Source organism: Fusarium proliferatum (assembly GCF_900067095.1).
Source record: "Fusarium proliferatum ET1 genome assembly, contig: FPRO_scaffold016, whole genome shotgun sequence".
In the NCBI taxonomy this organism is placed as follows: Eukaryota; Fungi; Ascomycota; class Sordariomycetes; order Hypocreales; family Nectriaceae; genus Fusarium; species Fusarium proliferatum.
The window spans coordinates 554,014-580,297 of NW_022194805.1; the positions used below are offsets into that span (position 1 = coordinate 554,014).

General features: G+C 50.3%; 13 protein-coding genes across 13 annotated transcripts in view; 5 read left to right on the plus strand and 8 right to left on the minus strand.

Moving 5' to 3' along the window:
- Positions 1 to 95, plus strand: part of FPRO_08878 (uncharacterized protein) — a gene marked incomplete at both ends in the record, with an annotated part of 4,123 nt that extends 4,028 nt beyond the window's left edge. Inside the window, one exon of the mRNA XM_031224644.1 lies at positions 1 to 95. This exon is cut by the window's left edge and continues 1,574 nt beyond it. Within this exon, the coding sequence (XP_031089883.1) occupies positions 1 to 95 (95 nt within the window).
- Positions 96 to 416: 321 nt separating this feature from the next.
- On the minus strand, positions 417 to 1,574 carry FPRO_08877 (uncharacterized protein; the record flags this gene model as incomplete). The annotated part of the gene is made up of 2 exons (XM_031224645.1): positions 417 to 721; positions 1,418 to 1,574. 2 exons carry the CDS (start codon positions 1,572 to 1,574, stop codon positions 417 to 419), a joined length of 462 nt encoding a protein of 153 aa, XP_031089884.1.
- A 123-nt stretch (positions 1,575 to 1,697) lies between these two features.
- On the minus strand, positions 1,698 to 2,475 carry FPRO_08876 (uncharacterized protein; the record flags this gene model as incomplete). The annotated part of the gene is made up of 3 exons (XM_031224646.1): positions 1,698 to 1,918; positions 1,965 to 2,194; positions 2,237 to 2,475. 3 exons carry the CDS (start codon positions 2,473 to 2,475, stop codon positions 1,698 to 1,700), a joined length of 690 nt encoding a protein of 229 aa, XP_031089885.1.
- A 428-nt stretch (positions 2,476 to 2,903) lies between these two features.
- Positions 2,904 to 4,322, minus strand: FPRO_08875 (uncharacterized protein; the record flags this gene model as incomplete). Its single annotated transcript, XM_031224648.1, has 1 exon — positions 2,904 to 4,322. One exon carries the CDS (start codon positions 4,320 to 4,322, stop codon positions 2,904 to 2,906), a length of 1,419 nt encoding a protein of 472 aa, XP_031089886.1.
- A 1,009-nt stretch (positions 4,323 to 5,331) lies between these two features.
- FPRO_08874 (uncharacterized protein) lies at positions 5,332 to 8,223 on the plus strand (the record flags this gene model as incomplete). The annotated part of the gene is made up of 1 exon (XM_031224649.1): positions 5,332 to 8,223. The coding sequence occupies one exon, from the start codon at positions 5,332 to 5,334 to the stop codon at positions 8,221 to 8,223; it is 2,892 nt and encodes a 963-aa protein (XP_031089887.1).
- Positions 8,224 to 8,405: 182 nt separating this feature from the next.
- On the minus strand, positions 8,406 to 9,765 carry FPRO_08873 (uncharacterized protein; the record flags this gene model as incomplete). Its single annotated transcript, XM_031224650.1, has 2 exons — positions 8,406 to 8,820; positions 8,864 to 9,765. 2 exons carry the CDS (start codon positions 9,763 to 9,765, stop codon positions 8,406 to 8,408), a joined length of 1,317 nt encoding a protein of 438 aa, XP_031089888.1.
- Positions 9,766 to 10,639: 874 nt separating this feature from the next.
- Positions 10,640 to 12,421, plus strand: FPRO_08872 (uncharacterized protein; the record flags this gene model as incomplete). The annotated part of the gene is made up of 5 exons (XM_031224651.1): positions 10,640 to 10,798; positions 10,846 to 11,323; positions 11,383 to 11,827; positions 11,880 to 12,121; positions 12,168 to 12,421. 5 exons carry the CDS (start codon positions 10,640 to 10,642, stop codon positions 12,419 to 12,421), a joined length of 1,578 nt encoding a protein of 525 aa, XP_031089889.1.
- Positions 12,422 to 12,569: 148 nt separating this feature from the next.
- FPRO_08871 (uncharacterized protein) lies at positions 12,570 to 14,889 on the minus strand (the record flags this gene model as incomplete). Its single annotated transcript, XM_031224652.1, has 7 exons — positions 12,570 to 13,037; positions 13,091 to 13,983; positions 14,034 to 14,344; positions 14,389 to 14,490; positions 14,549 to 14,604; positions 14,653 to 14,782; positions 14,831 to 14,889. The coding sequence occupies 7 exons, from the start codon at positions 14,887 to 14,889 to the stop codon at positions 12,570 to 12,572; spliced, it is 2,019 nt and encodes a 672-aa protein (XP_031089890.1).
- Positions 14,890 to 15,460: 571 nt separating this feature from the next.
- On the minus strand, positions 15,461 to 16,642 carry FPRO_08870 (uncharacterized protein; the record flags this gene model as incomplete). The annotated part of the gene is made up of 1 exon (XM_031224653.1): positions 15,461 to 16,642. The coding sequence occupies one exon, from the start codon at positions 16,640 to 16,642 to the stop codon at positions 15,461 to 15,463; it is 1,182 nt and encodes a 393-aa protein (XP_031089891.1).
- A 961-nt stretch (positions 16,643 to 17,603) lies between these two features.
- FPRO_08869 (monooxygenase family protein) lies at positions 17,604 to 19,628 on the plus strand (the record flags this gene model as incomplete). The annotated part of the gene is made up of 4 exons (XM_031224654.1): positions 17,604 to 17,952; positions 18,007 to 18,181; positions 18,228 to 18,574; positions 18,628 to 19,628. The coding sequence occupies 4 exons, from the start codon at positions 17,604 to 17,606 to the stop codon at positions 19,626 to 19,628; spliced, it is 1,872 nt and encodes a 623-aa protein (XP_031089892.1).
- Positions 19,629 to 19,739: 111 nt separating this feature from the next.
- Positions 19,740 to 20,336, minus strand: FPRO_08868 (uncharacterized protein; the record flags this gene model as incomplete). Its single annotated transcript, XM_031224655.1, has 2 exons — positions 19,740 to 20,166; positions 20,248 to 20,336. 2 exons carry the CDS (start codon positions 20,334 to 20,336, stop codon positions 19,740 to 19,742), a joined length of 516 nt encoding a protein of 171 aa, XP_031089893.1.
- A 2,197-nt stretch (positions 20,337 to 22,533) lies between these two features.
- FPRO_08867 (uncharacterized protein) lies at positions 22,534 to 23,341 on the plus strand (the record flags this gene model as incomplete). The annotated part of the gene is made up of 2 exons (XM_031224656.1): positions 22,534 to 22,972; positions 23,076 to 23,341. The coding sequence occupies 2 exons, from the start codon at positions 22,534 to 22,536 to the stop codon at positions 23,339 to 23,341; spliced, it is 705 nt and encodes a 234-aa protein (XP_031089894.1).
- A 1,127-nt stretch (positions 23,342 to 24,468) lies between these two features.
- On the minus strand, positions 24,469 to 26,250 carry FPRO_08866 (uncharacterized protein; the record flags this gene model as incomplete). Its single annotated transcript, XM_031224657.1, has 4 exons — positions 24,469 to 25,433; positions 25,492 to 25,667; positions 25,735 to 26,022; positions 26,081 to 26,250. The coding sequence occupies 4 exons, from the start codon at positions 26,248 to 26,250 to the stop codon at positions 24,469 to 24,471; spliced, it is 1,599 nt and encodes a 532-aa protein (XP_031089895.1).
- Positions 26,251 to 26,284: the final 34 nt, after the last annotated feature.

Genomic DNA, 26,284 nt, shown 5'->3' on the forward strand with positions numbered 1-26,284 from the left:
GACCCAGCGGAGAAAGGCCTTGGCTGTCTTCTCCTTTGATGCTGTCTGCAAGGGTGGCATCTCTTCTTGTTGGAAGCGTTTCTGGAGGAGCTTAGGACGCCTGCACGAGACAAGAAGCTCATCTGTGCGTCGGAGTCGTGTTCTAAAGCTATTTTCTGCCTGTTGATACCTTCGCTTTATGAATCGTGGTAGTAGTAGGGTTGGCAACGTTCTCCGCACAAGAGGATGAGCGTCGTCAAGTGATTTGAGCCGCGCGGAGAATCTCCATCGCCGTTTTTCCAAGTCCGGGTATGGCGCTCTCGGGGTGGAGGATGGTGATGGGCGTCGTTTTCCAGATGGGCAGTATGGCTCTCATGGACTGGTGTAAGGCCTTGTTCATTCTTTGTATGAGATGTTGATTGCTCGATGGCGTGTCTCTATAGGCTGACTCCATCGCGGTCTGGTGGTGCCCGGGTACCAGGCTTCAGATCCATGCAATAGTACCGGCTCGACACAAGCCATGACGGCACTTCACGGCTTGGGAGGGCCTTCGTGTTGGCGAGACCCCGTAGATGATAGGCGACGGCATGCGCCTTGGCCGCCCACTTTTCGACGTGAACGCGGAACGGTAGCCTGCTGTCACCCACCCGCCGGTAGGCTGGCTCGGGGGGCTTCTCGACATCGCCGTGGCGATAGCCGGCGTGGTCCTGAGGTTGCTGCGAGAGAAGTGCATGACTTCGGTCTTTTTCGGGTCAAACGAAACGCCATTTGCTGCACCCCATCGAACCATCTCGCCGATGGAGCTGGAGGCCGGTGCAGTGGTTTCATCTATTGTGTCGCCTATAGAAAGGATAGCCGTGTCGTCTGCGTAGCCGAAGCGGCCCTGGGGTTGCCTAGTCGGTGGATTGGCTCAGTGTAGAGCAGGAAGAGGATGGGCGATACTGGTGAGCCTTGAGGCAGTCCACACTGGAGAGGAGCGAAGGGCGTGAGGGTTCTTGATACCTCACGCGGGCTGAACGATCCTTCATGAAGGACTCAGCCCATCTGACGAGATGGTCGGGCCAGCCCTGTTCACGGAGACGCAAGACTAGTCTCTTCGCACGGTTGAAGGGGACCTTGGATATCCATCGTGACCAGGGTGGCCACCTTCTTGCGTGCAAATGCTTCTTCGATATCGTGGATCAAGGCGGTCACCAGGTCTGTTGCCGACCTTTGGGGGAGCGCCGCTTTTGAAGGCCCATAGTGAACAGCTGCCCACGCCAAGCGGCGAGCGATCAATCTTTCCAGCCCCTTTCCGAGACAGGAGAGCAAGGAGATGGTCGCCAGCCCCTGGCTTTGTGAGGTCTCGTCGTCCCGGCTTCGCGATCATGACCACCTCCGCCTGCTTGAATGGTTCCGGGTGATGACCCAAGAAGGCACCTTTCGAACAAACACGTACCGACGATGTGCCACCCGGGTTTGAGAAGATTGACGGTGATGCTATCCGCCCCAGGGGAAGTATTGCCTGTATGGATAGTCGCATGCTGTGCCTCGTCTAGGGACTCGGGTGAGAATGTGATCGATCGAGGAGGAGACGTTCGGGTCAATATCGTCATCAGAAGTTCCGCGTTCCAGTAACGCTCCCCGAAGTGCGCTCGCCTTGTCCATCTGAGTTTCGTATACAGCGTCGTCGACCTGCAGGGGAGGCGGCTGGAAGGCCCCGGATTTGCCCCGACGGCTTAAGACAGCACTGCGCTGGAGAAGCTATCGATGAGTTCCCGCCAGTACTTTCGTTTTGCTCGGCGGACCACGCGATGAAAGTCTCTCTTGGCGATCTTAACATCCTGATTGAAGCTAGGGGGTCTCTTGAGGCCGAATGCAGCCGCCGCACAGGCGCACTCTTCTGTCCACCATGGAGCTGGGCAGCCACCTTTCCGTGAGGGCCGACCCACTGCCTTCGCTGCTGATGTTAGCAGATTTACAAGTGAACAATTGTCCAGCTCCGCGGGCGTTGAATCTCTGAGGGGGTCTCTGTGGCTCAAGCTCTACGGTCTCGACGGATCGTTTAAGCTCATCTTCTGTCGTCACTCGAATCTTGCCCGGCTGTAGTGGAGCGGGCTTTATGTTGGGGAGAGTCAAGCTGAGGGTGAAGTGGCGACGGGAATGGTCCTCAACAGTGGCTTTCAGCAAGTGGGATGTTGGCAAAAGCGATTGTGTTCGGGGTTTGGTGGGATATCTAAAGTGTTAAGCAGGTCGATGTCATTCTCTGATGCCCAACCGGCAATCTCTTGGCCGCGGTCCGTAGTCTGCCCTTCTGCGTTGTTCAGTGAAATCGCCAGCGACGAGGCAGCTTCCGGGCGGCCATCGGAGCAGCGTGTCAAGGGCATCCCTTTCGTCGTTCTGGCGGTAGAAGTTGACTACAGTCACGCCATTGATTGTGATCCAGAGAATATCGCGAGTCTGGAACGGTCGTATCTGGTCAGCGAGAAGCCTTGGGTCTCGTCGGACATATGTCATCACTCTAGGTCGAGTATCGTTACTGTCCCAGGACTCTACTGGGTGAGGTGTAGTGGGTCTGTCAAGCAAGGCGTTTTCGTATGGGCTGTCCACGGCTCCTGCAGGAGCACGATGTCATATCGTTCCGAGTCAGCCAGTGCCAGAGCGCAGTCGGGGGTTGCAATGCGACTTAGCGGCTTCCTGTCGTTCTTTCGTGTCTGCGAATATCTATTCCTGGTCATGAGGACGAGTAATGAGTACAATTCGACGCTTTCGTGGCGAGCCTGGTCTAGGATGCTCGGGCTCCTCCATTTCATAACCCGCCCTGGGGGCGGTGGCCACCATATCACGAGTGCTCGTGACGCCGGCCGGGCTCGAGTCTCGAGCGTCTGGACGTTCGTCTGCTGGGGTATCGTCCCTCAGCAGCTCGGTCGTGTCTTGTCGGATTTCTATGTGGGATTCTGGTTGTGAATCCAAGTGACGTTGTCGGTACGTCTCAGGCCCTCTATGTGTTCCCGTTGTTCTTTGCTGAGCCGGCGGAGGACGCCACGCACTTTCTTCGGCCGGGCTGGACACGTACGAAGGCTGGCATCGTGAGGGCCTAAGCAATTGACGCACTGCTCCCATGCAGCGCAGTCGTCTCCAGAGTGGCCAGTCTTGCCACAGCGTTGGCAGACTGGCTGTCTATGGCACTTGCGGGTAAAGTGGTAGCCCCAGCACGTTTCGCACTGCTTGGGTACGTCGCTTTTGTCTACGAGTCTGGCCGCCCGGCTCCCGAAGAGGGACCAGAACCTCTTCTTGGTGGGCTTCAGGAAGGAGACAAGGAGAGTCTTGGTCAAAGGGTTATCCGAGAATTGTCTTCCAGGACGTATATCAACGGGCTTGAGCCCTGTCTGGATTTCTATCTCATCACTGACAACGCTGTCACTATCCACCTCGTTGCCGCGAAAGTCGGTCAGTCTTCTGGGAAAGTCTGAGACCACGTAAGTATGCCATTCCTTGTTTGTTTCTACCGCCGTAGCTCCCAGCTCAGCCGCCCACTCGGCCTGCTTCTCTACGAGAAAATCGCGTGTTTCATGGTCGGCAGTCAGGACTGCCCATCCCGACCTGACCTGGAATACCTGTCGGACCTTGTCCGAGACGGTGCCGAGTTTTTCCCTGATCAGGGTCCGGATGGCATAGCCGCTATGGTCCCTAGCCGGAGCTCCGGCTTCTAGACGGACGAAGACGCGGAGGTCCTGTCGGGGTGGGGCGGCGATGGTGGCTTGTTGCTCTTGGCGATGAGGTGGGCCCGATTGTCGGTGCTGTTGTTGTTGTTGATGATGATGATGCTGGTGGGCTGTGCGGGCGCGGTCAGCGGGGAGCGAGGCGGCGGCGACACTGCTGTAGGTAGGTTTAGAAGCTGGTACATCGCTAGAAAGCTCTCGTTTCCAGGCGTCAAGGACGCTGTCGACAAACTTCTGAGCGAAACGTCGCTGCGGTCCGGAGGTGAATTGCTTGTTGGCTTCTTCAAGCTTGGCGCAGAAGGCCTGGAAGACCATTAGTTTGGCGTCGTACTCTTCCGCGTGTTTACGCGCGAGATCATTGGCCGATTCGATAATAGAGATTGGTTGCTGTTCAGGGGTCGATGCGGGATTGGCACGCTCAGCTCCTTCCGTAGCTGCAGCAGTGGTGGCGGCGTTGAGTGGCGAGGACGGTGTCTGGGCCGTCCGCCCAGGTCTGGGTGAAACACCAATGGGGCTGTTCACGACCGCGGGGCTGTTCTGCAAGAGGGCTGCACGGGCTCTTCGGTTCAGATTAGCGGGAGTGTGGACCCCTAGATCGAAGGGGTCCGGGGCGACAGGCGGGATCGTCGGAGACGAAGCCATCGCTGCGACTTGCGACTGCGCAAAGCGCAGATTGAAATGTTTGTTGTGCACTTGTTAAGGATTTTGGTGTAGACAGGGCCACTTTCTTAACACTTGTATGCCAAGAAAGTGTGATGACGAAGGAAGGTGTTAGACAGCTCGAAGCTCTAGGTTATCAGAAGTTACAGGGTAGACAGATCTTTAAATCAGGTTACCAGCAAGCTTCAGTCAAACACAAATTATAATTCATTACCGCCTTTATATATGCTTGTCATATAAATGTATCATAATTACTATTTATTTGCTGCTTTGTTTTAGCTCAAGATATCTTGAATGTTGCGGCATCTATTCTGTTTTGTTACTGTTTCAATACCCTTCCGACCTTTCTCGACCAGCCAAAACTCGACAACTACCGAGTAAATGACAAGCTTGATTGCATCACGCATGGAATTCACACCGCTAAAGCACGCAATAACCATAATCCTGTTTTCGCACGCTTGACAGCTCGGCAGTACCAGTCAAACACCTCGTGGCCATCCCACAAGCTGAAAATGATGCAATCCCCATTCGTACCGCATGCGGCTGAAGAGTCCAGACCAGGGAAATAGCGACAAAGACGTAATCCCAGCGGAGATCATACGTTGCACAATTATGATCGAAGATGCAGCTCCGAACTGAGCGGAGCTTGAGAATGTGGATGACGGAATGGCGTACAGCTCTTGGCCCAACTCGGTAAGGTCGACAGGGATCTCGTTGTCCAAAGCTGGGAAACCCAGGCGTCAATCATCGATTTGGCTGCACCCCACACGATCTGTTAGTTCCCGTGGCGGTCATAATGATGTCGACGACGTAGGCAAATCGAGCTGTCCCTGCTTGGGGAACAAGTGAAGCGGTATATGAGAGCGGTGAAAGGTCTCACTTGGTAGAGCTCATCATCAAACGCTCAATACTCACTCAATAACACAAACACCATCTAATAATTCACTTTTGATACCCCTACCCTAAAAATAAACACTGCACAACATTCACAATGAGTAGTCTCGGCGCAAAGATCAAGGACATCCTCCACTCCGACAAGGACACCAGCACAGAGACATCTCACCATCCCCCAGGATCATTCCCCACAGAAGAGATGGAGCCTAGCGAGACTCACGAAGGATACTCCAAGGGATATGAGCATAACAAACTTCACAAGGCCGACGACCCTCGAGGCCACGCACACAAAGACTCTGGCGTCGGGTTCATCGAGCCCAACGATCCTACTTCCTATAAGCCTTCCAACGAACCCATCTCCGAGCGACGCGACGATCCTCTAGACAGAACCACCGACGCTACTACAACTGCTGGCACTACAACCTCGGGTGCTACAACTGCTGGCACTACAGCTGCTGGCACTACAGCTGCTGGCACTATAGCTACAGGTACTACTGCTGCTGGCGGTCTAGGCGACACAAGCAAGATCCCCGCTACTGAGGGCGCCACTGGCGCTACTGCACCCTCTACCCAAGACCATCCCTACTGGGGAGATCTTCCCAGCGGAGGCGTTCACAACACCGTCATCGGCCACGGCAGCCCTGAAGATGAGAACGCACGTCATCGGGCTGTTCACTCTGGCGCGACGGAACCAACTCGAACGGCTGGTACTCTCGAGAGCGGGACATTCCTCCACCGACACGACCGCGACACCACATCCTCTACTACCAACCCTACCGACGCTCAGCGATCTACCCAAGAGACCACCGGCCAGACATCTGGCTCCCGCTTCAACGAGGGTCTAGCTGGTGCTGGAGCTGCTGGCGCCGGCGTCCTGGGCGCTCATGAGCTCGAAAAGCGCCGTCACGCCGATGATACTCAAACACCAAGCAAGGTTGACCAAACCACCGACAAGTCTCACGACGAGCACAAGGGCCGATCGTTCCCTCTCCTCGGAAAGGACCATAAGGAAAAGGAGACGCACCATAAGGAGGACAAGCACGCCAAAGAACCCAAGGAGAGCAAGCTCGGCGCTCTGTTCCATCGCAAGGATAAGACTGAGACGGAAGCCAAGGCTGAGCAGGAGGCCGATCAAGAGAAACATGGTCACTCCAAGCCTGCTCTTGCTGCTGCTGGAGCTGCATGGGGTGCGAGCTCTGCTGGAAAGGGTCACGATGACAAGACTCAGCGTGATGTGACAGATCCTTCCGGTACTCGGGGCGCGACGCAGTATCCTGCTTCTGGACTCGACTCTACCAGGGACTACAGCACTCAGCCTACTGGTACTACACAACAGCCTCACCAGCAAGATAGCTCCCATCGAGGCGCTGGTCTTGCGACTGGTGCTGCTGCTGGCGTTGGCGCTGGCGCTTTGGCGTCGCACTATGCTCAGCGCTCTGACAATGATCGAATTGGCACTGGTTATGACTCACAGAGCTACGACCCTTCTAGCACTTCTACCAGAGATCCTACCTCTCAGACCTACCAGCAACAAGGCTCTCACGTCGATCACAGCCTCGCCAAGGGCACTGCAGCTGGTCTAGGCGCGGGTACACTTGCTTCACACTCTGGCCAGCACTCTAGCTCCAACCAACCTTCAACCCTCGGTGCTACTTCAGCATACGGTGCCCAGCCAGACCAAACCGCCAACTATTCTCACAAGGATCCCGTTGGTCAGACTTCCCAGCATGACTCTCACCGCGGTGCAGGACTTGCTGCCGGTACTGCTGCTGGTCTAGGTGCAGGTGCCCTTGCTTCCCGATCGGGTCGTGAGCACGAGACGACTGGCCAGCATACTGGTCTTGACTCCAGCCGAGGTCTTGAGTCGCAGGGCAACCAGTCTGCTTACAGCTCTACCAACCCTACATCTCAGTATGAGCAGCATGATTCCCACCGTGGTGTTGGCCTCGCTGCCGGTACTGCCACTGGACTGAGTGCTGGCACCTTGGCCTCTCGATCTGGACGCGAACATGAGACTACTGGTCAATCAGGACTTGACTCTAGCCGAGGCTTAGAGTCGCAGACTACTCAGCCTGGATACAGTTCTACAAACCCTACCTCCCAGTACCAGCAGGACAACTCCCATCACGGTGCTGGTCTAGCCACAGGAGCTGTCGCCGGCCTTGGTGCTGGAGCGCTGGCCTCTCGATCCGGTCGTGATCATCATTCTGACCAATCCACAGGCCTTGAATCCAACCGAGGTCTTGAGTCTCAGACCACTCAGCCTACATCCACATCTACCCGCGACCCTACTTCTCAGTCCTACCAACAGGAGGGATCTCACCGAGGAGCTGGACTAGCTACCGGTGCTGCTGCAGGTCTCGGTGCTGGAGCTCTGGCTTCGCATGAGTCTAACAAGCGTGACGAGGATCCATACCTGGGCAACGATGGTTCCCGCACAGCTCAGCCTGGTACTATCGGCACTACTGGTACTGGGGCTGGCCTCGGCACCTCTTCCTCTACCTTCGACAGTTCTCACAATGAGCCCTCGCGCAAGTCCGAGCACTCCCAGCGCTCGACCGGCTCTCACCACTCCACACTCGCTGAGAACGCCAATGCCGGAAAGTACAACACCCTCGCATCCGGAACTCCCTCCGGCGTCGCCTACGATGACGACCTTTCCACCAGCCGCTCTACCCAGCAGCCTACATCTGAGAGGAAGGATGATAGTCACTTCGGCGCCAAGGTAGCGGGTCTAGGAGCCGCTGGCGCTGGAGCTGGTACTGCAGCTGCTTTGTCTCGCAACAAGGATGAGAAGCCTGTCGAGGATAAGATTCGCGAGGAGCCTGAGACTGAGCGTAAGCTTGATCAGACTGAGTCTCACAAGCCTATTACTGGTGCTGTTGCGCCGCAGGTTGGAACGAACAAGCCTATTATTCACAAGTGTCAGAAGTGTGGTGAGGATAATGACATTAGCAAGTACTTTACTTCTAACTCTGGAAAGATCTAAGGTTTGGGATGGATATGTAGGATGAGCATACGATTATGAGGCATGTTTGTATTTAATAATTTATGGAGTTTAGTAACACAATGATTCCAATTTGTTTCACTGTTAATCCATCCCATGCTTCCGCGAGGTTAGCTCAATAATATGATCACTCGATAAATGGCCACTCAGTCGATGCTTGCTATCTACCAAGCCAGCTGTTCAGCATCCTTCCCGCAAGCCAACCCCGAACAGAATCCCATGTCACTCTCCGTACCACGAGAAGCATCAGATGGAACATGCTGCGCCGGGTTGATCTCCTTCCCAACTGCCTTCTCCAACTGATAATGGCCATTCAAAATGCCTCTGACGCGATGCTGAAAGTAAAGAGGACCTTGCTCCATCTTAGGATGCATCTCCCCATTCACAAACACGCCCGCGTTGAGGTTCTTCTGTGCATTATTGCAGAGCCATTTATCCTCAGCCAAGATTCTCTTGAACATCGCGTCGATGGTCTGGAAGCCTTCATCAGTGGCGTTCTTGTGTCGGTAAACTTCGTACTCCATGGAGCAATGGCCGGGCGAAGTAGGAACGCATCGCATCATGTAGAAGAAGTTGGGGCTGAAATGTTAGTTGAGTAAGGGTATGTGAAGGGGAGACTTACGATACAGTCATGCAAGCGTTGGGGAAGTAATAGTTGCTCACAATCTTGAGACCTTGTTCTTCCATCTCGGGTTTGGTGTTGGCAAAGTGTTCAATATTACCGCCCTTCGTATCGACTCGATATGCGGATAGATCAGCGACATCGGCAGCATCTGGATGTGCGGTCTTGCAGTGATAACATTCATTGTAGTTATCAGCCAACGTCTTCCAGTTGTAGTCACCGCTCATGCCCCAGGTATGATCAAAGTGATAGTCCTCAAAATTGAAGCCCTCATGTCTTGCCATCTGATCAATGTTCTTGAACTCAGTTGAGAAGTCCTCAGGCGTTGTCGAAGAGTCGAGGTTGACCCAGATGAAACCTTTGGCATCAACGTGAACATGGACAGGTAGAAGACCGTTCTTGGTCTTGTCGAAGCCTTTCATGTCGTCATATCCTGGAGCTTTCGCGAGTTGACCATTGAGACCGTATGACCAACCATGGTATTTGCAAGAGAGGATACTTGACTTTCCCTTATCTTCAGTCATGATAGGAAAAGCCCGATGCCTACAGATATTGTGGAAGCCATTGATCTGCCCCTTCTTATTCTTCACAAGAAAGAACTGGAAGCCCGCCTGCTCAAACTTGACCCATGAGCCTGGCTCTGTGAATCTGAGCTTGTGAGTAGTAAGGATCCATTTCTTGGCAAAGATGGCTCGCCGTTCAAGCTCGTATACTTCTGGGGATCTATACCAAGAAGCGGGCAATGCTCGTGCTGTGGAAGTGGTGTCTTTGAGAAATGCGGGGACGGGATCTTTATGGGATCGGGATTGTGAGAGATACTTTGCTAGCAAGGATATGAGCGCTACAACGCCAGCGGCTGAGAAGAGATAGTGAATAAAAGAGGGCGAGATGGAGATGGACATGTTTGCAAGGGTTAGACAAGGTTAAGCGCTAAGTTGTTGTTGTATTGACGAGTCATGAGTAGGGTCTTTATGGATATGGTCTGAGACTATTCTACGTGGCTGGCTTCATGTGATGTGCTATTTGACTATCATAAACTCGGGCTATGGCTGCTGCAAAGAACACGCCGGGGAGCTAGATGCCGAGTCCGCCGTCAGGTGGTTGTAGCGTGGGGACGGAGACAGTCAATGCAGGCACGGGAAGAATCCGTGTTCGGTCCGTGTCCGACTTCGGGAATGAGGCTTATCATGACAAACACGGAAACTAAACCAAACCAAACGACAATCCAACTAAGACACTTCAAAGTGCAACAGGAAATATCGAGATACATGAGTTATTTGATGAAGATACACTGATAAGCTGGAAAAGCATACATGCTGTACGAAATCTTGGTTTCAAGAAACACGCCTCTCTAGACGTTGCTTTGTGACAGGGACATACCATAGCCATTACTCATCCCATAATTATTACCAAATACATTGAAACAAACGTAGAAATGGCCCCTCTAGAACAGTCTCGGCAAGAGCTGTCCCAATCTTACTCCGCCCTAAACAAATACACTCAACCTAATCATCTTGGCCAGATCACAACACCGCCCCCCTATTGGTGCCCATATCTCGCATCCCTTCACCCCGCCTTCTCTCGATAGCGTTACCCTCTCAGTTTGTGGGGTAGCGCGTATCAATTTCCACTGAAGCTTTGATAACCGAGCGGCCAAGCCTGGAGAATTATCATGGAGAATTACCGATTCAGGTTTAAAAGCGACATCCGTCTCCATGTTTGACGCAATATCTTGCATATTATCTTCTACATCGTATGATTTGAGAATTTGTTACAATGTCGAATATTGAAGCTTCGGGTTCTGTTAAGGAGAGCCGTGATCAGGAGAAGGACGGTATGGCTGCTGATGATGTGTCGTATCATGTCAGCACTGTCAATGAACTTGGTAACGTTGTTGATCCTGTCCTGTCGGCTAAGATCAATCTTGTCAACGAGGTAAGACCCCAGAGCAGCGGTAAGTGTCGCTCATGCTAACTTTTCAGACCATCAATGAAATTGGATGGACCAATTTCCATCTCAAGCTATGCTGTCTCACAGGGTTTGGCTTCGCTGCTGACTCCCTGGTAGCATTCCTCCAGAGCGTTGCGGCCGGTCAAGCATACCTTGAGATCGGTCACGGAGGCTATCCTACCGGTTCAACTATGGCTCTGTATGCGGGACTCCAGATGGGAGCTCTCTTCTGGGGCTTCGGTGCTGATATCATCGGTCGACGAATCGCTTTCAACACTACTCTCTTCATCGCTGCCATTGCTACCATCGTTGCAGGAGCTGGTCCCAGCTGGGTCGTCTTCTGTGTCTTCGTTGCCTTTCTTGGCTTTGGAGCAGGTGGTAATCTTGTCTTGGATCCAACTGTCATGCTGGAGTTTGTCCCTGCAAAACAGCAGTGGGTCATTACTGCTATGGCTGGATGGTGGGGTGTTGGTCAAGCCAGTGCCGGGTTCATCGCCTGGGGCTTTTATTGTAAGCTAACTGTCTTGAATGACCCTTCGGGTTTAGGAACTAACTCGGCATCTTCACAGCTCGAAACGATTGGACTTGCGTCGCTACGGTCGAGACATGTACATGGCAGAACAACAAATCATGGAGACTTATCATGTTCACCGGCGGAGCCCTCATGTTCGTCATGTCCGCCTTACGTATCCTCATCATCCGACTCCCTGAGACTCCAAAGTTCTTGGTTACCAACGGCAAAGAGGAGGAGCTTGTTGCTATGCTTCAGAAGCTTGCCAGCACCTACAAGCGACCTTGCTCACTGACGCTTGAGAGTCTTCAGGCTTGTGGTACAGCTCATACTCCTGAGCATGGTGGTAGCAAGGGATTGGCTGTTCGTGGCTTAGGCAAGAGTCTCGTTGGCCACGTCAAGGGACTCTTTTCGACCAAGAAGCTGGCTCTGTCTACTTGTCTCATCTGGTTGTCTTGGACTTTAATCGGTCTTGGATACCCTCTGTTCTTCCTCTATCTCCCGTAAGTTCTATCATCCCAAATCTCGCGAGGTCGGGAAGACTAACTGGCATAGGTCCCTTCTCAGCAGCCGTCTTCCCGACTACAAGCCGTCCTTCACCGAGACCTGGCGCGATTACACCATCACCAACATCTGCGCCATCTTCGGGCCTCTCATTGCTGCTGGTCTTGCTGAAGTGAGCTTCCTTGGACGACGATACACAATGGCCATTGGAGCTGCGATCACCGCTATCTTCTTTTTCTGCTACACCATCATCAAGACTCCTGCTCAGAATCTTGCCATAAGCAGCTGCATCTGTGAGTTCACCCTGTCTATCATGCTTTTCTTTCTAACAGATCTCAGCTGTTTGCATCAACCTCTACTATGGTACACTCTACGCATACACTGCTGAGGTGTTCCCGTCTGAGCACCGAACTACTGGCAATGGCATCGCGGTCTCGCTTAATCGTATCATGGGTCTTCTTTCTGCTGTCATTGCGGTGACTGCTGACACTACCACTATAGCACCGTTGTACATCTCTGGGGCCTTGTTCTTTGTCATGGCTATCGTTTCTGTGATTCTGCCATTCGAGCCATATGGTCGAAGTGCATCCTAGGGAAGGGATGGTCTCAAGCTACCATGACAGTCTCGTGTGAGGCGCGTGATGTGAGCCATTCCAACCTCTAAGGCGCATCGAGTCAGTGTATTATTCAGTAGTCAATAGTATTGTTCATCATTTTTAATGTTTTATCTATGCCCTGAGTTTAAAATTGATTCATGTCCCACCAGTCCATGTTCATACTAAAGTTCTCGCCCATCGGTCCAAGATTCTCCCAAGGTCCCCAGGCCAAATCATGCGTAGTCACATGCTCATTACCAACTCCATGCTGTGCCGTAATCGTCCCATTCACAACCGTCTCTTGCGGATTCATATCTGTCCTCTCAGATACCCAAGCTGGAGGTGACGCGTACTGAGCTGTTGACTCTCGCATATCTGTTGGTGGTGAGCTCGTCTCGGACCTTGGAAGGCCATCTTCGTCCTGAGTGGCAGCATGACCGCCCCAAACATCTCGACCGTGGACGCTTTGATCATGGTAGTTGGGGAATTGCGGTGCGGCTACGTCTAGCAAGACCCAGATGAGAGATGTTCTGACAACGGCTGGGGACGATCTGTCAGTTGCCATCTGGTTTGATCGATCTGTGGACTCAATGAACTGATCCAGAGTATGTTCCTTGCATATGTATTAGTAATCGGTAGAATATGTTTGTGGAGTGTAGGACATACGATTGTCTTGCAAACTGGCCAACATGTAGCCATCTCTCTCACGAGATTCCTGCAAACTTCAAGATTTCTGACTGAAGATGCTTGCAGTTGACTATCATTAGTCCTGGTCCAGTACAGATGCAATGTACTGGCGATGGCCGCTGCTTGAGCAAAGAAGGGATCAGCCAATCGCAGATTCTTCTCCTCCGCTGTCCGAATCAATCTCGAGACCCAAGTACAGTGTCTCAAGGCTTTCAGATAAGATGCTCTCCAGAACGAGTCGCCTCCAAGTCTACTCTTTGGTGTTTCAGCCATGACGGTATATAAAGATGGGTGATTGAGGACACAATGAATGGTATGGTAGGTCATCTGCACCCTGAGCCACGGCAGCCAATCCATACGGTTATTCTCTACCTCCAAGGGCGAAATCTCTGGGAACTTGGCTGCGTTATAGCTTATAGAGATTGGCCAAATCATCTCAACCTCCAACAGCCGCGAACAAAGTTTGGTATAGTCGGAATCTGGATGCCAGGGACGTTTGGCTAAGCCTTCGAAGCACTTGGCGACGTAGAGTCTGACATCACTCCATAGTTCGCAAATTTTTAGGGACTGAGACCATACGTCAACGAGTGTTTCCCGTAAGCCCGAGTGTGTTGCCTTTGGAGCTGCAATGCAGCTTCCTAGAGAATCTCGGGTTTCTACCGTGAGCATTTGAGGCGCGTCGATACTTGTTGGTATAGACGGCAATAGGACAGGCCTGCCGCAGGAAAAGCTTAGGCACTGGATACTCCAGAAGAGTCGTGATTTATCTTGTGAGACTGCTGAGCCACTTGGATTACGCTCACTGCCAGGAAGAAGTTGGATCATGTTCTGGACAGTTGCTATGTCAAAGCCAGCCATGGGGATGTTGCCCACTTAAACAGTGTTAGCAGGATTCAGACCGAAAGCATAAAAACTGGCTCACAAATGAAGTTGTAGTACGCTAGTAGACACAGCGCCTGGGCACATCTGATGGTAACTCTGCCCTCTGCAATCTTGAGCATGACGCCTCGCCGTGCAATTTTGTTGTAAGAGTCAGGGCTTTGAAGGTTATCCACAGGCGTATCTTCCGTATTGTAAGTCATACTTAGAGCCAACATGGCATATATCAGTTCCTCAGATGTATCTGATGGTAATAATGGGCGCTCCCCGAAAAGCCAAAGAGGTTGCCGGTGGATATGGCGAAAGTAAAAGTCAATGGCTCTTGTAGTAACCTCGGTTGGTATTGATGATCCGCTCTTCATTAGCACTTATAGGCATGGCTTAAGGGAAGAACTTACATTAATGGAAGGGTTGTGTGGGGCGAGGTTGATGAGAATGATGGTATACGGTTATTCCTGTCTGACGTCGAGGTGGGTGTAGTCTCTTGCATGGAGGGGGGACTGCATATCGTCAGCTTAGAAGGCTCTGGTGCATGACCTAGGGTACTATGCAACGTACACAACTCTGCTTATTAAGTTATCCAACTTATCCTCGAGTTGTTCAAGTCGACTGGACTGCAGCTCTTAGTAAGAGGAGTGAGATACTCAGATGAGCAGCCTTACCATGCGAGTCTCCATTCTACTAGTGGTATCATCATTGACAGGGTTGGCTTCGGTGAAGGAGCATTGTTGGCGAAGACGTGTACATGCTGAACATCGCGGTCTTTCACCTGGGCAACGGATCTTCTTGCGGCTATAAGGTCATCAGCAATCATATCTGTCAGTCTGGTGATAAACGTACCGGCAATTATCACAAGCCTGAGCAACGCGTCGATATTGTCTTGATCGTGGGGCACTCATTCTTCGTGTTTATTGGTGTGGTTGATAAGAGACTGAGAGCGGTTGGTGACATTCAGAGCTGGTGCAGATTATGTATGCTACGTGTCTGACTGCTGCTGAGCCTGGGCCTCGAGTCAAAAAGTGCGGGGGTAAAAAAAGCCACTGAAAGCAGGGGGTAAGCCACTGAAAACAGGGAGCTCGCCACTGGCTCGGCCTGCTTAAAATTCCGGGTCTTGTCTTATCGGGCGCCTAATTTTGCGATAAGAAGCGTGGCTTGCAACGGCGAATACCTTTTTTATAATGGGCTTAACTGTGCTACGCGTTGAACTCTCTCGTAAGACTGTCGCGTCGCTCGAATTTTAATTTTACTTGTTGAGTTGAGGCAACAGTTGACGTTCCTAACTGGTTTCATCACGTTGCCTCAATGCACGTGGACCGAATCACCTTCTTTGTGGAATGCAGCCACCAGGCTGTTTCAAATCATTGTGTAGCAGATAGCATGAGTTGTTCATTTTTCACGATCTTATGATAGAAGTTGAAAAATTTGGATATAACAGTGATATCTAATTAATGCTGTCTAAATGCTCTGCTTCTACAACTTGCTATCTGCCCCTACCCTAGGGATGCCAAAGTTGGAGATATCCTCCTTTGTCTCACCATCTACCGCAAGCTCGGCCAAAACACGGCCAATCGCGGGTGCAAACTTGAACGCATGACCCCCACCCAAGCCGATGATCACATTGGGATGATTCTTCAAAGGGCTGATAACGAATTGACGATCAGGTGTAATAGCATATTGGCAAGTGACTGTTCGAATGGCTTGGCCCTTATCAGGTATCAGACCGCCCATAAAAGAGGTCAATTCGTTGAACAAGTCATCAGATGGGACAAAGGTGCGTTCTTCGGGTGTCATGAAGTTGTTGGATGTATCGCGTCCTGCCTTAATTGTTGGCTCGCCGTAACTGGGGAACCCGTAGAAATATCTGCTGCCAGCCCAGATCCATACAGGAAATTTTGTATCGTCAAATGGGGTGATATCGGTAGGTTTGTAGTAGGTGACTTGTTCTTGCATAATTTGAAGCGGGATATTTGTTCCAAGTGGTGTGATGAGCTTGTTGGTCCACGCGTCGCACGCCAAGATAACTTTGTCGGCGTGGAATTGCCCTCGAGATGTCTTGATAGTCATTCCCTTTCCATTTGAATCTGGGACCAATGTATCCACACGCGTCTTCTCCTTCAAAACAGCGCCGTTGGCACGAGCTTGATACTGCATGGCTGCAACAGACTTTGATGCATGTACTATTCCTGAGTCTGCAGTGTAGATCGTCTGAACACCTTCCGCAATGTCAAAAGAAGGCCAGCGCTTCTTGACTTCTTCAGAGCTGAGAACCTCATACGGGATGTTATTTGCGTCAAGACTCCTCATGAACTCAGAAGCACTCATGCTCTTCTCGAATTTGTTCAGGGATGCTCCATCATCGGCCAATTTGGGGAAGAAGACAACGCCGCCAGTGATTGTGAGCATTTGAAGACCACTTCGACGTTCCAGCTCAGCCCAGTCTTTGTAAGCTGCACGGGCTAGAGCCACATAGTCTGGTGATCCATAGGAGGTTCTAACGATACGTGATGTGTCGTGTGAAGATCCGTAGATGTTGCCAAAGTCATATTGCTCAAAGCCAATCACAGTAGCTCCTTTGATGGCGGCTTGATAGGCTGCTGCGCTACCGAGAGCACCGAGGCCAACTACGGCCACTTGGAAGTTGCTGTTTGACATGCTGAAATGAGAGGTGATAGAATGTAACTCTGCAATGATTGAAATATGGCTGAGGGAAAAGGAAGTGAATTGGCTTGCTAATCCCATGCTCTCGTCACAATGCCCTTCCTTATAATCGCGTCTAGGCCGATATAGCTTGAACCTTATCTTATCTTATCAAGCCAGTTCCCCGAGTTTGCGGGGCACATCGGATCATGAAATAAGTTGCCCGTACCCACTTGAGTGTTCACGGATTTTCCGTGCCCACCACGGATTCTCACGGATTCTTCAGCCGAGACTAACTGTAGGTTTGGGCCAACAACATTTCTCTACTAGCAATAAGCCCGTGACTATCACCAATACATAGGAGGCTCCAGCAACTATGGCCAGAAGATGCTTGCGTACGTTTGACATACACTTCTCTGCTCTTGGAAAATGATGAGAATAGCCACGATTCGACTCCAAGTGACTAGTGCGTAGCGTGCCGGGATGGTTTTCCAGCGCGATCAACTGGGGAGAAAGGTCCAGCGTTTGGATACTCTCGAACAATTCATACACAAGATACGATGCGCTCTTTTTGTCAAACCTCCTTCGAAAGGACTCATGAGCCGGTGGATCTCCCGATGCGTTGCGGCAGCGACACTCTCTGGATATAAAACGGCAATAAGAGTCTACATATTTGGCGGCAACGGCACCTTGTGCGGCAATAACACCAGGTAACACGGCGGCAGCGATACAATTGGGCGCCGCGGTCGATGTATTCTCAAGTGTAAAGAGGGGTTAAGCGTTACACGATGACGAGCCGAGGGAGCGTGAACATTATTTCTGTCAGCATCTTGGAGGAGTTGTCTTGTAAATATTCCAGCCTTCAACCCAGTCCCAAGTGTTCTATTCAAATAAAGCTATCCTCACCGTTCTTCTTCGACTAAGACATTCATCATTGCATTATTCTACATCTATTCCTTTGTCAAGCACTTTCACTATGGGCATAAACTCGTCAAACCCAGCTCATGAACCCGCGATTATCCCGCCGCAGACAATGGATAATAAACCAGTCTTGGACCAAAAGCCCACTGCAGACAAGGTGGTAAACGGATCCACCTCTCATGCGAATGGCGTCCATGAAACGTTCACTTGCAAGGATGCTCCAGTCGAGAACCAACGGCCTCTCAAGGTCCGTGTAATTGGCGCTGGGTACTCAGGCGTCTACCTCGGCATCAGAATCCCCCAGCGTCTGCGCAACATCGATCTCAAGATCTATGAGAAGAATGAAGGTATTGGAGGAACATGGTGGGAGAATCGGTATCCAGGTTGTGCCTGCGATATTCCTTGTAAGCAAGAGAACTTCATATGAGATTGAAAGTTGTTGACATACATGCCTGTAGCCCATTCTTATCAGTACACCTTTGCCCCAAACAAGGCTTGGTCGGGCTTTTACGCCCCTGCACACGAAATTTGCGCCTACATCGACGGAGTGGCAGAGAAATACGGTGCCAAGCGCTTCATTCATCTCGGACACAGAGTGACCAGCGCAACTTGGAATGATGTTGCCAAGAAATGGTATTGCCCGCATTACCTTATCTCGACCAATATTGACAATATCTAGGCTCGTCACTGTTGAGACCAACAAAGGAGAGACCATCTCTGAGGAAGTAGATGTCGTTGTTGCAGCGAGAGGTAACCTCAACACAATCTCCTGGCCGGAAATTCCTGGCTTTGATACCTTCAAAGGCAAGAAGATGCATTCGGCAGCCTGGGACCAAGAATATGACTTCAAGAACAAGAATATTGGTGTCATTGGTGGTGGATCAAGCTCGATTCAGATCGTGCCGGAGCTGCAAAAGGTGGAGGGTGCCAAGTTGAACTGCTTCGTGCGTAGCAAGGTCTGGATATCGAACCGCTTCGGCGATGTGACCATGAAGCAATTAGGATGGGATCCTTCGGACATTGAGTGTAAGTCCTCGAGAATAAAGCCAGCGAAACTGCATTGTCTAACATGGTAACAGTCTCGGCCGCTCGTTTGGCAGAATTCGTCAAGAGTGATGATGAATATCTTCGCTTCCGCAAGCGCATCGAGGACGACGGCAACTTGGTTCATCTCTCAACACTTCGAGGCTCAGACATGCAGAAAGAGTTCGTGGCAATGTTTTCAAAAATCACCAATGATGTTCTCGCTTCACGACCCGATCTTCTTGAATCGTTCTCACCAGGCTTTGGTGTTGGATGTCGCCGCCTGACACCGGGACCAGGCTATCTTGAGGCATTGTCCCAGCCCAACGTCAACTTCATCACACAAGGTATCGAGAGCATCAACGAGACAGGCCTGAAGCTCACCGGACCCGAGAGCCGACAAGTCGATATTGACGTATTAGTCTGCGCAACTGGTTTCCAGACTAACTACACTCCTCCCTTCCCTGTCGTCGGCAAACAGGGAGTAACGTTGAAGGAGAAGTTTGATCCGTTCCCTGCGACGTATCTCACTATGACAGTGGATGGTTTCCCCAACTACTTCATGATGCTTGGCCCCAACTCAGCCATCGGCGCTGGCTCCTTGACTTGTCTGCTTGAGGCAGAGGGCGATTATATCGTCAAGTGCATCCGCAAGCTCCAGAAAGAGGACTACGTGACCATGACGCCCAAATCATCGCGTGTTCAAGACTTTGCAGACTACATTGGCGAGTACTTCAAGAAGACAGTCTATATGGACGATTGTAAGTCTTGGTACAAGATTGGAGGCGGACATGGTGACAAGATCTCAGCTCTTTGGCCCGGAAGTGTCATGCATGCACTAGAGGCAATGAGAGCACCGAGATGGGAGGACTTTGAGTTTGAGGAGATGCACGAGAATAGACTTCGATGGCTGGGTAATGGCTGGAGTATGTGTGTTATGGCGGAGGAGGAGCAGGGTGATCCGAGTTGGTATGTCAACCCGGATGTGGTGGATGTGCCCCCTGAAGGGAAGCCAGAGAGAGATCCCAAGTACTTAGCCAGACCATTCTCCTATTGATGAACATCTAGTGAGATTAGTCTGAGAGTCTATATATTTAAAGACAGTATAACTAGCAGGGAAAGAAAGGAACTCGATTAGAGCTCCTATGTCAATTAATTACTAGGCTAACTATGCATCGCCACTATCAGCCAGAGCATTATCAAAGCTCTCGCTCAGAACAGCCTTGATGTTGGCAATGTGGTTGCGATAGTAGACAACAGCCGACTCCTCCTTGACGCCCTCATTGATATGGCCGTCTTTCTGGACATCTGCATTGACCGCCGCATTCCAGTCCTGCTGCACGTTCGAAGTTGGGGAGGGCGGGGAAAGGAGCATATCAACACTCTGGTATGCACCAGTTCGAGTTGTCGATTGCACATGTACCTGGTACCTGGCTCGGATCAAGGCATCTGCAATGTAGGTAGTTCCACCTGTCACGACAGCAACAGTAGCTGCGAAGGGCCAATTGACCTGCCCAACAAATTTGAAGGAGACTAGTTCTCCCCCAGCTGCACTGTTCAGATTCAATTCATCAAGTTGCTGAGCTAGATTCTGACTGCAACTCAAGGTCAGTTCCGTGCGTGTAGAGTGGGGGGGCTTGGAAAAGCATAGAAGGCATGAGTTTGAGTCAACTTACGCTGCTGCTTTGATTTGCTCGATCTTCTTCTCTGTAACAGCGGGAGTCTGAGAACCAGAGGCCGCTTTGCCGTTCGAGTGGCTGGACATAATGTAAATGTTGTTACGAAAGTAGACTTTAGAAAGAATTGATAGATGAGGTAGGAGTGCTTGGGGGTTTGATGTGAGAGTCGAGGGAATCACCTGGCTTTATGTACTAAACGGCTTTCACATACAGGGCACTGCTTTATGAATTTAGATATGTATTCATTAGTTCACGTTGAGTATGAGCCGGTAGACATACAGGCCGTGTGCTCCCCCAGTACCGACCTCATACCGACGTATGATTCACCTAACCATTTGGAAACGCACTATTGATAATTGAACGAGGTACTGCCGGAGTTGTTCGACATCACATATCTTCGAGTTTTCAGCTCTCACCATTTCACGCCACATTCCTGCTAGCATGTATATCTCGTCACATTATCAACCCGTAAGAAACGCCTCTAACGTCCAGGAAGTGTCTCAGTAGACCGTAAGGTTCGTGAGGCGCAATCGGCCATGAAACTGCCCCGCACGGGTTGTGACGCTTATGCCGAAGTTTAAGAGGATTGGCTTATTTATCCCGTGGCGGAGACTACATCGTCCGCCTGAACCTAAACTCATACGATATCTCTGAGTTTACTCTCCAAGCCAAGACTAGCGCCCTATTGTTGAATGTCTGTTACACAAAGGTCTCGGCCTTGACCACGCCAGCGCCATAAACCACCAAAAGAAAGGTGATAACTTGTGTTGGTTTGCTATCTCCATGGAATTGATGCGATATGTCGCATTGCTCTCATTCAAAAAAACTCTCTTTAATCTTAAGGAATGTGACCATTGAACAGTCATTTGAGAGTAACTGCCGGTTGATTGTGTTGGATGTCAGTAGGTAACTAAGTTTCTGCAGTTCCAAAGCTCCACACTGATAATCAGTCATACATTGGACATAGTTAAAACCATTGCACCCTAGTACTTGATACCCTGGATTAACTTTGCTACTCGTGGCCCTCGGGAAATTTATCCACTAGAGCATGTTCTGTTAGTTTACGCCCAGATACTTATTAGACATATGTAGTACTTCTAACTTCTTGCTGGATCTCAAAATATGTAAATAAGTGCTTTCTAGTGCAGCTCCAGGCCAGCCTTAAATCCTTTATATCTAGAAAATGAGCTCTTCTTGTAACGTCAGGCCGTTACTCTGTCGGGCGCTCCCCCTTTGCACAAAACAATCAAGTTAACAGTTTTAAGTTTTGTGGCGATTCTCAATCCAGTTTCTGCAAAATGAAGTTTTTTCGATGGTTTGTGTATTGTGGATTTCAGCTTACAAGCTTAAGCCATGTTATAACGTTTTGAGGTTCGCTGACTTTGCTCTACATGCAATGGCTAAGATATGGGCTTCTAAGGGCCCCCGCCGCTTTGCAGCTGAGAAAAGCCAATTTACTAAATGGTGGTATGTTCAGACATGCAGTGTGTTTCAACTCTGTGACAGGTAACAGAAAGTCATTCCATGTGGTTCTTTCAGATGAAAGGGCGTTGGTTTTGTGGTATGTACTCCATTGCCGTGAAATTTAAGGTAGTGCTCTACTGAGAGTTCGTGGTAGTCACAAAACATTTTCTGCGGATGGCATAGGTTAGGTCAGATTTTGCAAGGCAAAGCCACATAGCCGAAGCAAGTACTATCTTCACTCAGACTTAGCCTGACTTTCTACAAACGAGATATGTGACGAAACCTAGTCGTGTCACAAGCTTAAAGCCAAGGCAACAGTGACGGTGCATGATTACCTCGTATCTGCTATCTTTCTTGATCGGCCGCTCTCGGGCGAAGATTCATACCTTTTCGAGTCCATAGTCAAATAACACACCTCTACAATCACATGCTGGCTGCTTCTGAACAGGCGTCCATACTGGGCCACGGCAACTCTAGATCGGCGATTTCAGCTCGCCACAGGTTTGTCTTGTGATATGCACAGCCTCGGAGCGGCATAATCGCGCGTTCCAACAGATGGACAGTCAATTTCATTGGTGAATCACCAACTTCGTGGCATGCCGCTATTACCGGGTGATGCTGAGCTCCGACTGACAGTCGTTTCCATGAACTACACTTACGAACTTTGTTCTGTTTAGTCTAGCCTGAGTCCAATTTGCCTTAAATTGCCAAAATCCATCTTTGCAGTTGTTTCTTACCCATCTCAACTCTTCACTCCATTACTATCCATTCTACTATCTTTGATACCAAGAATATTTGTCTTTGCTCTCCACTTCCATCATGTCTGCCAATCAGTATGAGATTACGATCCTCAACCAATCAGCCCTTGATCAGCAGTACTTGTTGTTCCAAACTTCCCCTACTCCCAACGAGCAGCCTAGTTCCACTGTGTTCCTGAATGTTTACCAAGCGTCTCCAATCGTACCTAAGCCTACCGCTCAAGGCGAGGTCTCCAGGGCCTCTTTCACCATTACTGAGCAGTGGTATGCGATCAATGGCACAGCTCCAAGCCCTCTCAATGCCAATGTCACTGTGAATACTTCCGAAAGCGAGCCAGTCACCCTGGGAGCTGGCGCCACTAAGGGAACTACTTTATCCCTAACCACTATAAACTCTGACGGCGAAGATCCCAAATTTGACGATTCCAAGACCATGGCTGCTGCTCCCAACGGGGCGTTCCAGATCGTAGCTGACACTACCTTTCGGTTCCCTAATGGAAGTAAGTCTCGTCCTTCTTCTTTCTCCTCCTATCCCTCTCCTTAGCCGCAGAATCCGTCTTCACGTTATATGTTCAGTTTCTAATGAAATCGCCCTTTTTTTAGACAACATCTTCATCGGTCTGGGAGCACCTGATCCACTTGATGCTAGTAATATCCTCCCTACGGCGTCAATTGCCGCTCTGCCTGGCGTTACCGAAACGATTTGGCCGCACAATAAATGGTACATTTCTACCGGCTCCTTTGAGCAAGGTGAAATCATCGACACTCAAAGTTTGACCACCACGCCCCTTGAGGTCGACTTCGAAGCGGGCCTTCCAAAGCAAACCTTCACCAATAATTCCGATGGCACTTTCACACCTGTTGCGTGATAGATGCGTCACCTTCCGATACGGACCCAAACGTCGCGGACTTAGAGAGTGAGATTTTCAGAAAGATATCGAATCAAGACTCACACCACGCGTTTATGGAAGTTCTTTCATTAATATCTAGTATTCCTTTTTTTTTGGCTCACGAGGACCAGTTAGGGCTTGTCAGTGGGTTTTTTGCCGCGCAGAGGTTTTCCCACTCTTGCCGACTTGAGTTAACTCAATAGCTAGTTTTATGCAGTGTTTTATTTTTCTCTCAAACAACCTTGCACAGTGAAGCTAGCACCAGGCCTAGTATCAATACCTCCAACTACTCTCTTACCAATCGTTAGCTCGGTCTCAAAAATGGCATTCTATCTGTGAACACAGCCTTTATAATGTCTCAGCTCCAGACTCAGAGACCTGGATTTAGCCTCTTCTAGACAGGAGTGTGCGTCTATTTCTCATGTAATCAACCTCCCGCCTGGCCTGTTTCCAAGTTCTCAGGCTTCAAGTAGCTATAAAGCGCTGCTCAACATTCTGATGACTCTAACTAAGCGACTCTTCGGTACACAAGTTGCAGTCACACTCAGTCAGTGGCTGGCTGAACTCGAGATATCACATGCCCTCTTGGCTTAGCGGGACGTTAGTGAGGTGTCATGGCAGGATTCTGGCAATACGTTGGGAAACTCAAAGAGCTGGAATGAAGAGCTCACTAAAGTATCCAATCGCTTTATTCTTCTACTTTGGACCGGGCCGGACCGCACAATGAACGGCCCGACGACATTCACAGTTCGTGGCTGCTTACGCCGATGAGCCACGCCAACGCCATGAACTCAATCAAGTAATTTATCCTCATTATCACTGGGGTTTCAGCTGCCGAGTTTCGTACTTACGTGGTCAGCAGATATATACTTTTATATACACTAAGTGAAATTAGGATATTCTGTATGCCGCTTGCCTGATCGATTATACAGTGGAGGCTCACTAGACGCGATTTGTTGGTTGGAAGGTGTACAGCTAAAATGTTTTACAAGCCCCTGAACTCTCGAGCCCGTGGAGAACTGTCTGCCTACATTCACACGGAAGTTCAGAAAGTTTAAATAAAAGATAAAGAGTAAACGACAATCGATGGGTCTTTGTAACACTGACTACGACCTTGCGGAGTAGGCACCCCAAGCCTGAGCAAGACTGTCAAGACCTATCTCTGACCACAGACGTTGGACTTCCTCAGACCGCCCGGGTGTAGTCTTGAGACCATTTCCCGATTCCTGGCTCTCTGCCAATCCTCCATATACTCTCAAATCTTTAGACGCATGAAGCTCAGCCCATGGCTCCTCCATGGTTGTGAAACTAATCACATCTTGAGCAAAGTCTGTTGCTGTCCTCTTCTGGGAGTCATCCATGACGTGATTGAAGTTCAGGAACAGATATGCAATGTCAAGACAGTGAGCTGATCGACCTTTGTGTGGCCCATCCCATGGGTTAGACTCGTTAAAGTAGTAGAGCCAGGACTTGTTAGGCCAACAGTTGGCGTAGTGTTTCGATGTGGCAAAGTACTTTAGATCCGTTCCGAACTGGAGAATCTTGACGCGAGTTTCGCCATCATCGTCTGCTTCTGAGATCCCATATAGACTGAGAAGTCTCTCGAGCGTGTCGTGATGATCTGCAGGGATGGACTTCGCTAAAGACCTGGCAAAGTCTTGAGCCAGAGAGCCTTGATCACGGCCTGCAAAAAGACCGAGAACTTCAAAGATGACCGCATCAAAGTCGGTTGAGCCAATCATCAGAGGCGGTTTGTGTTTCGATGAAGGCAAGTGAGTCTCGACTGAATAGAACGAAGGCAGTTGGTCTGTCTCCATCACGGGCATTAGCGGGACTGACATTGGGATCTTGGATAGAATATCTTCCGGAGAAATTGCTATCAATGCATCCACTTGATCCTTGCTCGATAACGCAGAGTCTATTCCTAGACATTGGAGCACAGCTTTATATGCATCTTGGGCGACTTCATTAGAAGATGAAGGAACGGCCAAGTTGTTTCCACTCAAGCAAATGGCGCGATCGAAAAGATATTCGCCTTGTAAGTCCAGGTCAAGGAGATGCATGATGGAGCCTGGGATCAATCATCAGCTGACTTGTCTTCGAATAACGAGCAAATAGCTAATACTTACTACCGCCTGCGCTCTGACCAATGGCTGTGATGCGAGTTGGGTCGCCTGAAAACCCGCCGATGTTCTGACGAACCCACTGGAATGCCGTCTTTTGATCCAGGATGCCTCTGTTTGGAAGGATACCTGTGGCCCTCATCTCATTGCTGTCCAGAAACCCTGCAACTCCGAGTCGGTAGCTGCTAATAGTCAGTATAAGGCCCTGAAAATACCCCGTATCTACCAACTCATATGGAGAGACCCTACTTGATAGATACACCAATGATAGGCTTTCCGATAGACTTGGAATATGCTACGATGGCAGCCATATCATAATGTGGAGCCCCGCTGTCACCTATGATATATGCGCCTCCATGAATAAAGACAAGCACGGGTAGTTTTGCATCATTCTCGTTGAGGGTCGCTTCTGGAACGGTGATATCGAGAGTCAGGCCGTCCAGGTCCGACATGGGACGGTCATCGGGTTTGTTGAGAGCCTTTTGAATGAGGCCAAACTCAATGTCGCATGCTAGAGGTGGTCTGACGACAGTCGGGCTGTGAGGAGGAGGGAGGATTAGGTCAGGTCATGCTCGCAGATCTGGCAACAACCTACCCTCTCCTTGTCGCATGAATCTTTCCTCCATAGTCACTTTTCAGCACTGGAGCAGCAAGACGATGAGCTATTGTGGCATACTGGACACCCAGAAATTGCACTACTCCTTGATCATCCAACTTGAGGCCTTGGATATCACCCAATCGGGTATGGTTAAGCGTAAACGCCATGATTGGGGCAAAAAAGAGGGGAACGTGATATTAT